The sequence below is a fragment of the Cydia splendana genome, chromosome 7 (genome assembly GCF_910591565.1).
Source record: "Cydia splendana chromosome 7, ilCydSple1.2, whole genome shotgun sequence".
Taxonomy (NCBI): domain Eukaryota; kingdom Metazoa; phylum Arthropoda; class Insecta; order Lepidoptera; family Tortricidae; genus Cydia; species Cydia splendana.
This window is the reverse complement of record NC_085966.1, coordinates 4,421,351-4,432,842: the sequence shown is the minus strand read 5'-3', so window position 1 is coordinate 4,432,842 and position 11,492 is coordinate 4,421,351. Positions and strand designations below refer to the sequence as shown.

The window sequence follows — 11,492 nt, the reverse complement described above, 5'->3', positions numbered from 1 at the left end:
GTTTCCACAGTATCGTATTAAAGCCATCCGTGTTAGCCTCTAGAAACATGCGCGACGCACTGCACCAGCGAGGCAGCCCCAACAGCATCCTGAGGGCGTTATTGTACTGGACTCTTAGACTATTGATGGTTTTTCGAGTGTAGTTGGTCCATAGGCTGCAGGTGTAAAAGGTCTGGCAATACGCTTTAAACAATGTGATTTTTACGTCACGTGAGCACCTAGCAAATCTACGAACTGCTCTCAGTTTTCTAGTTCCAGCCTTGAAAACGAGAAGTTCACTTTTCTTAACATTGTACCTTAGTCCATGGGCCGCCGCGTACCCCTCACAGATATCCACTAACATCTGAAGAGCCCTTACCGAGGGACACAGCAGCACCATATCGTCGGCGTAACTGATATTATTAACGAACTTTCCATCTATAGAACAGCCTACGCCGGCACTGCTGAGCTCCTCGAGAAGGTCGTTTACATATAGGTTGAAAAGTCGAGGAGAGGACAGCCCCCCCCGCATTCCAGCCCATACTCCTCAGAAAGAGAACCAGCCCACCTAACCATATTCGTTTGAAAAATAATATTAACTACGTCGCTATCACTTTGGCAGAACAGCTTACAGGAACTCCGCTCTTAGGCGCCACAGATTCCAGTTTAGTGCCATCTAGCGAGAGCACGGGGAACATGAAAGGTAGTCTGGTCTCGTAGCAGTCTACCCTGTGTTCTCGAAGGTGATCTTCGTCCAACGCAGATGAATGTGTTCGGCCAGGTGAACTAGAATAAAGGTAATTACACATTCACATTATTCTTACTTTTACCAGTGGTAACCTGGTGGTAACATCCTCCTTTCGGGCATTCTCTGCTCCGTTCGGTTCAGCATTGCTACGAGCAACTATTAGGGTTGGCATAACTTGACGTCCCTTTGCGTGCACAAGCACAGATAAGATAATGATTTGAATTTTACAACCCTAAATAGCCGAAAGGTATAGTGCGATACATTAGGGACAGCATGATTCGTCCCTGAATCGCTGTCAAACTTCGGTTTTGTAGGAAGTGTCCTTTCTGTACGGTAGTACTATTACTTATTTTGTGAGAAAGACACTTATCTTAGAAGGTTAGTGAGAAGTTAATATGGTTGTCTATTGTGTGATTAACCATTTGAACTCCAAAGACCTCAACTGCCGTTCGCAGCTACAGTCCAATATCAACCTTCGTCCATTGCAACAAAGTTTAGTTTACGATGATGCCGCACGCGATAGGCGATAGGTTTGGTGTTCAAAGGATTAATGAATTTGCTGCAGAGATGTAGTGCATAATTATTTTCCATCATATTTGCACGGAAACGTACGAACGTGTGTTCATGTGTTGCTATTTCAGTCAGTCTCGGTACAAATACTGACGTTGACTGAAGTAGCATGACAAATACGAACGTTTCCGAGAAAATACGATGGAAACCAATTATGCTCTACATCTGTATCTATTCAAGTCGTATTTATAATCTTGTAATTTTTATTACTTCTTTTCAATAAGTTAAAAATAAATACTTATTCGAAAGTTACTATGAAAAACTGATTTATTCACATTTTTCTCCTACGTATTGTACTCTCACAATGAATAGCCTGGTAAAATAGTATTCAAATGTAATAGGCGTTCAGACTTTAAGAGTAGTTTTAAATAAATAAAAATAAGCATGGCGCAATTGTAATTTTTTTAAGTACAAATTAGAATTGTTGAAACTAAATAAATTAATGGTTTACCTGCATTCTTCGATTTGAATCGTGAATGAGAAAATATCATCGTTCTGGGCGACGAACCGGATCGTGTCGCTATCGTCCAAGATCAGATAAATTTTGTCAAACTGGAAAAAATATAACATTTTTAAAGATACATTATAAGTACATAAACAGAAGAGCGCTGGTGGCCTAGCGGTAAGAGCGTGCGACTTTCAATCCGGAGGTCGCGGGTTCAAACCCCGGCTCGTACCAATGAGTTCTTTGGGAACTTATGTACGAAATCAAAAATTTCATTTAATATTTACCAGTTGTTTTTCGGTGAATGAAACCGGAGTAATCCCGATAAGGCCTAGTTTACCCTGGGTTGGAAGGTCAGATGGCAGTCGCTTTCGTATAAACTAGTGCCTACGTCAATTCTTGGGATTAGTTGTCAAGCGGACCCCAGGCTCCCATGAACCGTGGCAAAATGCCGGGATAACACGAGGAAGAAGAAGATAGACAGAAGAGCATTGGATCAATAAGCAAGTGCTGGCACTGCAACATTCTCGGCCGAAAGCCTCAAACGCTGCAAATAGAGTTAGACCAAGAAAAGTCTGCAGCGATTTTGATAACGTCAAACTTCTATGAAATTATGACGTCATAAATACCAGTTGCACTGCGTGGGCTATCAAAATCGCTGCAGACTTTTCTGGGTCTAACTTTATGCCGTTGTCGCCCCTAAGAAGTTTACATGTTTGCGTTTTACATGCTTGAGGCATTTGGCTTCGACATTTTTATTTTTTATTTAGGGCCATGGGGGCCAAGCGCGCGTCGGCTGTATAAAATAGTTATTTGTACAACAAGAGATCAAAGTTTGATATTTCTTCGAGTGCTTATTTTGAGTCCCGTGCAAGCGAAAGATTCTATAATAGATTCACGAGCGTAGCGAGTGAATCTAATTTAGAATCTTGAGCGTAGTAAGGGATTCAAAAGCGCACGAGATGTAAATAACTTTGATCTCGTGAAGTACACAAAATTTTTCACCCTAAGCAGTGAGAACATACCTAGAGGGACAGAGATAATAGAACCCAAGTATATCGAACTTGTATTAGACCCCGCATGTTGAAATGACTATAAAGGTCACTTGAATGTCATTTTGTCTGACTCAGTGAGCAAAATCGCATTTTGCTCACTGTTTTTAGGAAGCAAAGTACCCTTGTTCGAGCTGCTGAGGTGAAAAATATATAGAGGCTTCTGGTGACCAGAGGGCTGGCCATTATTTTGCACAGCGAATAAATATCAGCGAGGCAATATGGCCAGCCTTCGGGAATTCTCGCACGCTTGTTTCACGGTCACGGTCGTACTATAAAATTTTAATTTTTACCCTTTACTTTTATACTACTTTTAACCTAATACTAAGACTCCGCTGTCCGTCTGTCGGTATGTCTGTCTGTCACCAGGCTGTATCTCATGAACCGTGACAGTTGAAATTTTGAAACGAATACTAAAAACAGAATACATTAAATATTTAAGTCCCATACAACAAACGTGATTTTTTTGCCGTTTTTTGCGTAATGGCACGGAACCCTTCGTGCGCGAGTCCGACTCGCACTTGGCCGGTTTTTTCATATAATTATTATTGATATAAGTGTAAACTCACCAGCTTAATAGTACTGCAGCTGGCGACGTCATCTTCACTGCTGCGGTTGGCGATCCCTCCCCCTTGCTGGAACTGCAGTTTCTGAGAAATAAAATAAAATAAATTAACATTTGAGACAACTTTCCTTCCCTTCCCCTTCCTTCTTATGCCTTCTTGAGCTTACTGTGGGACTTGGTCAATCTGTGTAAGAATATTTAACTTTAGATGTTATTGAGTGGATATCTTAAAATAAATGGACTTTAAAGATTAATTAATGTTGACCTAATTAATAAGAATAATAGGGCTTATTTAACGTGTATTAAATGTGTTTAGTTTTATAACCAAATATCACAGTAGATATCGCTACTTCGCGTCATTAAAGGGTCCCACTGATTAACAGTCCGCCGGACGGTATCGGCCTGTCAGTTGTTCGGAACTGTCAAAATTTTGTTCTAACTGACAGGCCGATACCGTCCGGCGGACTGTTAATCAGTGGGCCCCTTAAGACTTTTGTGCAGTCCCCTTATAAGGTGAATTTGTTTTTTTATTATTTTTATTATTTCGTCACATAATTATTAGCAATACTTATATTTTGATAGTGCATGTTTTCTTGGTACTGCTACGGTAACATTTTCATAATGTAAAAATAATTAGTAGAATTAATAATTCCTTGGGCACAAAAAGGACCACATGACGCCATTCTGTAAACTTACCACTCCATCCAAAATTTTCGCAAACGTCTCCTTTGGGTAGTAATCTGGTTGCACGTGGCAGTACGACTTCCCTTTACACTGTTCGGGCCAAGCTTCCTTAGCTGAAAACAAATAATTGGTTTGAAAATTCTATTAATCATATAATTTGGTCACAAAATTTCACGAGAATCGGTTAAGAATTGCGACATGTAGAGGAATATCGGACAGTTTAACTTTATTAGTGTGGCCTGTAACACGAGCAAATAATTAAAACATAGATTGTACTCCTCAATCGGTGACACTTTTGTTCAACAACTTTTAAAAATTATGAAGTATTTAGACTCCCTATTTTTCATACAAAATAAATATTATCTTCAATGGACGCCATCGCCACGCCATATCATTGTGATTGACGTTGCTTGTCACGCCTTAAACATAACAAAATACGCAATACATTGCGTCTTAGAATAAACTTTAAAGTGTATTAAAAATCAAACCACAAGTTATTTTTAAAAGTCGCTGAACAAATGTTGGTCAGTATGAGCAGTACAGCCTACAGTCTAATTTTTGCTCATGTTACAGGCCACACCCGGTATAAGTATTAACTTACTTGGATATGCGTGGTTTACTGCCAGTCCCATCAGAAACAACATCTGAAAATTTAGGTTTTTTAACGGTTACATGTGTGTACATATTGGTAAAATAGATATAGTAGTAAAAGGTTATATGTACCTATCTAATTTAATTTTAAAACGGTCTAATTAAATTACTTCTAGAATGACATCATGGCTTTGCTCCGCGCCTAAAATTAATTTCTAGATTTTCCTTCCTTCTGGTATTGGTATTTCCAATTAACGTTCGATTGTTAGCTATGTTTTAATATTTCAATCTTGGTATATTTAGTCAAGTTAGCCGTAATAGCTTTTGGAAAAGTAATTTTTAGGGTTCTGTACCCAAAGGGTAAAAACGGGATCCTATTACTCAGAATCCACTGTCCGTCTGTCACCAGGCTATCTCATGAACCGTGATAGCTACAGTGTTGAAATTTTCACAGATGATGTATTTCTGTTGCCGTATAACAACAAATACCTACTAAAAAAACCAGCCAAGTGCGAGTCGGACTCGCGTTTCAAGGGTGCCGTACATTAAGTCCGACTCACGCTTGACTGCACATTTCTAATAGGGTTTCCTGTCATCTATAGGTAAAGAACTTATTTATGTTTTTTTCAAAATTTTAGACCCAGTAGTTTCGGAGATAAAGGGGCGCATGGTCATTTTTTGGTTATTTTCATAACTTCTAACCTATGTGTTTTAAAATTATTAAAAAAATATATTTGAAATTCTCAAGATGAGCTCTTTCATTTGATATGTAACACAATATAGTTTTGAAAACTTTATTTTTTAACTTTCTCATTTACTGGCCAAAAGTGAATGTTTAAAATGTATATGTTTACGTTACATGTCCATCTTTGGGTCACTAATTTACATATGTGTACCAAATTTCAACTTAATTGGTCCAGTAATTTCCGAGAAAATAGGCTGTGACAGACGGACAGACAGACAGACGCACGAGTGATCCTATAAGGGTTCCGTGTTTTCCTTTTGGGGTATGGAACCCTAAAAGTACGGAACTCTCGGTGGGCGAATCCGACTCGCACTTGTCCGGTTATTTTTCATATTTTCGTGATGTAATTTCAAAACCCAAACTCGTTTGACCAACTGTTAAAGGTTCCCCAGTTGAAAAATAACTTAATCTTTAAAATATTAAAAATGTAAAACTTATACCACAGCAATGAAAACGTTGACAGAAACCATTTTGAGTAGGTATTTAATAATAATAATAGATTTAAAACACAAGCACTCCGGTTTCTTAGATCACCTGTACTACTTGCTGTAATTAATACTGAGGAATATTTATACTTACTTGTATTTAATGATTTTCCCCGAAAGGATTACGTGTTGTTTGGTGTCACATAACCTGCGTCAGAACGGACACGGGGAAGCTTTGTCGTGTCTTTACAAGCTTTTAGTCTTTTGTATCTACATATACACACGTATAGATTCAGATTTAAACTCTAGAGCCCTTATCAGGGCCGGATTAAGCATGTCGGGGCCCCTAGGCAGTGCGACGCTCGGGGCCCCCTACAGTCAATTCTGCACACAGCATATTCAGTAAGGTTTACTCGGGTAATTCCGAATGTCGAAAACTGACGGATAATTCCGAAAGAGACTTTTATTATGATGGAATCAAGGGTGATTTTCATCTGAATTTCGGAATTATCCAACATTCGGTATTACCCGAATACACCTTACAGGGAAATAAGTTTGCGTTTTTAATTTTAATCTTCAGGCGTCGGCCGAGCCGATCCAAATCGAACGATGTCATTTTCGCTCTTATTGCGTGGACATAAAGCTTTATTCTATCGGTTTTTGCCGATTCCGCGTCGCGTCAAGTGTGGGGAGAGCCCTTTAGGCTTTAGGCCAATTCCCAGTGGAATACCAAAGATGTGAGCTTCAGCGTCACTTTCCTATCTACCTCTAATGGCAAATTTTAAGCGAGGCTAAAGGCCAAGTTCAACTAGTGCCGCAAAGTTGATTTTCTCAATAGTTAATATTTTGCGAGGCTGAACAGCGATTGTCCGACCATAAGACCAAACGCCGAATCAACCTAATAATAAAGAATTTCCATATGTTAAAATTACTTAAAAAATTACTAGAGTTAGACCAAGATAAGCCTGCAACAATTTTGATAGCACTCGCAGTGCAAGTGTTATTTTAAACGTCAAAACTTCTATGAAATTATCGTCGTTGCGTTTACCAAATCTTATATGTGCGAGATCTTAATCAAATGAATTAACACCTTATGTATTTTGTTGCTAGGTAACTATTTGTCAATCAAAAATCGAACACATATCAGCTTTGAAAAGCGCAACGACGTTATGACGTATAAATAACACTTGCACTGCGTATGCTATCAAAATCATTGCAGACTTTTCTTGGTCTAACTCTATTCATTCACCAGTCGAGCTAACATGTAGATGATACAGGGTCAACTAAGAAACCAAAAATTAACGCGAGCGTAGCGAGCGCGAAATTTTTTGTTAACAATATCGCAAATTGTGAAAGCGTGTTAAAAGGCCGAGTATCGATCTTCATCTGGGCCTAAAAGTCCGAAGTGCCCCAGTGAGGTGAGCTTTCATGCGAAGTCAAAGTCTTGCTTCATCAGGCTTCAGGATAAATAGTTGAGCACAGACACGAACCAATGTCCATTGTATTAAAAAGCGAGACCGCAGGCCGAGCTTAGCGCAGTGAGGCCAAAGGCTAAGCTGAAGTAGAGGAGATGTGGAACACAAACCAATGGTAAATTGAGGTAAAAAGGGAGGCTGAAGGTCGAGCATTCCTATGAAAACCTGGGGACACGTTCGTCTTCTTTCTTTTTCTTTGTTTTAATCAATAGTCCTCGTGATTCTGAGTCGAAATAACCCAAAAGTTGTTGGTTGTTCGAACAAAAGTGAACCATTTTTCCTGAAAACCCCTATTATTACAACAGGGTACGCAGAATACGCCCCGTAAACTGTAACGTATTGCTTCAATCTTATTACAGTACTTCATTAATTTAAAGAATGGATCGAAAAAACAATAACAAAGCATACTCATTATTATAAGAATAAAAAATTTACTCATGAATTTTGTCCCTATGGAAAAAAAAAATTTTGGTGCGCGCTGAGCCGCCGGGGCCCCCTAGCCTAGGCGGGGCCCCTAGGCAGTTGCCTACTTTGACTTAGGGTTAATCCGGCCCTGGCCCTTATTCATAAAACTTTACGGGCCTGATTTAGTTAAATTATGTTTTATCCCTTTCTTGCAGATACATAAGTCAAAATGACAGATAAGGACAAACGATTATTAGCTAATTGAGGTTTGTAGTGGGTTTATGAATAAGGGGGTAGGTCCATGGGGTCCCAGCAAGTTGTTCGCAGAAATCGCGAAGCGTCTAGCTGGTTGACGTAACTGGTGACTGAGGAACTGGCCGTCAAAATGAGCAAGAGACGCGCCAACATTAATATGATCGTCATGGTTGTATCAAATTGTTAAATTCGAATCAGATGTGCATGTTCCACTTCAGAAGATGGTGCTTTTGAGAGAAAATACAGGGTGAAATCGTTATGTTTGACCATACGCTGTGAGGTGAATATGTGGGTCATACTGAACAACTTTTACTATGGGGCTAACTACCTACTGGGGGTCTAACTGTCCTCTGCATTCTGGACCACGTGAAGACCTCCTTCATCTCACCCATGCAGCCGCATGGCTGAACACACTGAATGTTAACATCTGACTTTATAATTTTATTTGTTGTAATTTTAATTGTTAATTGATTGCCTATATTTTATGTACTTGTGCCATACGACTAAATAAATAAACTATGGGGCCAACCCTAGTATCGCGAAAAAAATCAGCTATTCCATAGAAAGCATTGACATGTGATTCACCAAAATGTTTGAGACCACAGATTTTTTTTCGATTTCGCGTAAAAGTTGTTCAGGATGACCTACATATCCACCCTAGTCAAAACCTTTCTAAGTCTCATCACAGCTTTTTGCCACGGCTAATCGGAGCCATCACTTTGGCAACTAATCCCTAATAGGCGTACCTATAATATTTGAAGATGTACAATGTAACCAACCTAGCCTAGCCTGTTGTTACCTAGTCTTAAGCTTGTATTTCGCTTTATGTGTATTTTTTAACTTTATGGTGCACTGCAATATTTTACATAGTAGAAAAAAAGGATTTCCCAAATCCGTCTAGCTATCTTTCCTTTTTTAACTCAGTCAAAAAAAAGATAAATCCTTGCTTAGCAACTAAGTATGAAATAATGCATGACTAACAAAAGTTTCAGTATTACATCAGATTTCAGTAGGTAGTAACTGACGGTCGACCTTTTGCCCCACCAGCTTAACTGACATCAGAAAACCATTTCGAATTTGGAACTTATTGCATGACAATACGGTCCACAATTGAGCACGTTTTCAATTGTCGCTTACGTTTGTAATGCATTTAGAAGTTCCTTTACGCACAGACAGCGTTTTACGTCAACAGGATAAATAACAAATATGGATTTTGTGGTTAGCTTTACATGAATTCCATTGTTTTAATTAAGTAATATTTGCCTGTTATGAAATACTTTGAATTTTGTACCTAGTCATTTATTTTATTTTAAAAATTGTTACTTATTATAATATACATACTTGTTTTTGGAAACAGATTGCAAGGTTTTGATAAAATTGCTGAATAAATTTATGAATTATTCCATGAAGTCAGATTCCATTCTAGAAACAAAACACGTTTTTACTCTAAAGCGAGAGTTAATCTGCATGCAATATACATAGGGTAACTATATGACTACTAGTCAGATCAGTTTATTTTTAGAACTGTCAAAACGTTAGTACAGTATGAAAATATTAGTTCCAGGGAAATTCCGCAATATGGCGCGTGATCATATTATATTCCTGTACGGTTACCATCAGTTTGTCACTGACATAAACGCCGTCGAGAACGTAATTTACTTTCTATACATCTCGCTCGCACTCGCATATTAGTGCAAACGGGATGGATAGAAAGTAAATTACGTTCTCGACGGCGTTTATGTCAGTGACAAACTGATGGTAACCGTACTGGTCAGGCTTTAAACTGCATTCAAAAGTTTGATGTCATGAAAATTACATCAAACTCATCACCTACCGCAATGTCATGAAAATTACATGCAAATTCTTGCTAGTCTAAACCTCGCGTAAGACAACAGGTTGATAAGAAACATCTAATAAATGTAAAAAAAGACGGATTAAACAATAATGGCGAAATTACCTAAAATGGTTAACCAATGGCTAACGATCAAATTAATATAAAACAAAGCAAATCGTTTTGACTGTTCTAAAACAGAAACTAGAAATTTTCTTTAGTTCCTATATTGAAAAAAAAAACACGTTATTACAAAATAAAAAATGTAAGAAACGCCTGTAGAATACACACGAGCAATTGAACTGAAGCATAACATAGTGTATAATTATATCGACAGGAAGAACAGAAATAGACAGAAAGTAATTGTTTAACCCCTTGTGCTAATACTGCTAATATTGATATCCGAGCAAGCGAAATATTCCAAAATTGAACTACAAGCGTAGCGAGTGGTTCGAAAGGGGTATCTTGAGTATTGCGAGGGTTTTCGAGGGTAAAAAATTTCACCAAATCAATTGATAGCGATGGATGGTTTTAAAAGTATGCACACTTCGATCAGTAAATAAGAGAGCCTCAGATCACATTCCTTTCTTACTGAGAAAACAATAATTTTGCTTAAATCTTAATAGGAGAGGGTAGCATGCAAAAACGGTAAACGACTTAAGTACAAAGACGCTTGGCAACAACAAGCGCAATGCAAATATGTCATGCAGTGCGTTAAGTCCAATTAAGGCCTGTGCACACCGGCTGCGTGTGCGTGACGTGCACGTGCGCGTGCGCTATAATGTTGGAGACTCACACGCACACGTCACGCTAGCGGTGTGCCGTCTCTCATAAGGATCTGTATTTTCATTGCACCACTAACATTTAATTATATTTTACATGTAAAATTACAAAGATTAATAAAAACTTTTTACAAAAAAAATGAAACCGACTTCAAAAAGGATGAAATAAAATATTATCCTTTTTTATGTCTATGCGTTACCAACTGATATGTTTGAAGTCGGTGCCAAGCCAAATTTTGAAGCATACCATGACTTTGGTGCGATTCGATAAGGATTTACCTACGTTGGATTGCCATTACACGACGACAATGAACGTACTTTCTGTAGGTACAGTCGACGTTAAAAATATGTTTACACTTTTCGCCTTATTACAAAGGAGTAAGGTGCAAAAGTGTAAACATATCATTGACGTCGACTGGACCTAAGAACACACCTCAGAAAACACGATCAAACCTTCTTGGCGCAGTCCGTACCATATTTGTCGGCACATTAGTGTAAATATAAATGCATTTTTTTGCCGTCGTATTTTTAAAGAGCATTTCTTACTAATGCTCGAACAGTCTATAGCACGCAAGTGTGGGATTGGGACTGAATTATTTCCCGTCCCTTATCCAGAAGACTACATTTCAAAATATAAAACAATTCAAGGAATTTACCTTCTTGCCAAATTTCACCTAAAGCGGTTCAGTTGTTTAGCCATGAAAAGGCGACAAAGAGGCAGACAGAATTCTTTACACATTTATAATAGTTATTAGTACAGTTCTAATGGGATTTATAGCCATAAAGCTGATTATTTTTGACTGGTATTGTTACTACTTGGCTTGGCACCGACTTCAAACATATCAGTTGGTAACGCATAGACATAAAAAAAGGATAATATATTATTTCATCCTTTTTGAAGTCGGTTTCATTTTTTTTGTAAAAAGTTTTTATTTAACCA

The 11,492-nt window shown here is 38.2% G+C and overlaps 1 protein-coding gene across 1 annotated transcript; it reads right to left on the bottom strand.

Moving 5' to 3' along the window:
• Positions 1-226: 226 nt before the first annotated feature.
• Positions 227-5,909, bottom strand: LOC134792457 (uncharacterized). Its single transcript, XM_063763742.1, has 6 exons — positions 5,820-5,909; positions 4,645-4,687; positions 4,056-4,156; positions 3,364-3,444; positions 1,749-1,849; positions 227-765 (listed from the first exon to the last, which is right to left on the bottom strand). The coding sequence occupies exons 1-6, from the start codon at positions 5,847-5,849 to the stop codon at positions 579-581; spliced, it is 543 nt and encodes a 180-aa protein (XP_063619812.1). The 5' UTR covers positions 5,850-5,909; the 3' UTR covers positions 227-578.
• Positions 5,910-11,492: the final 5,583 nt, after the last annotated feature.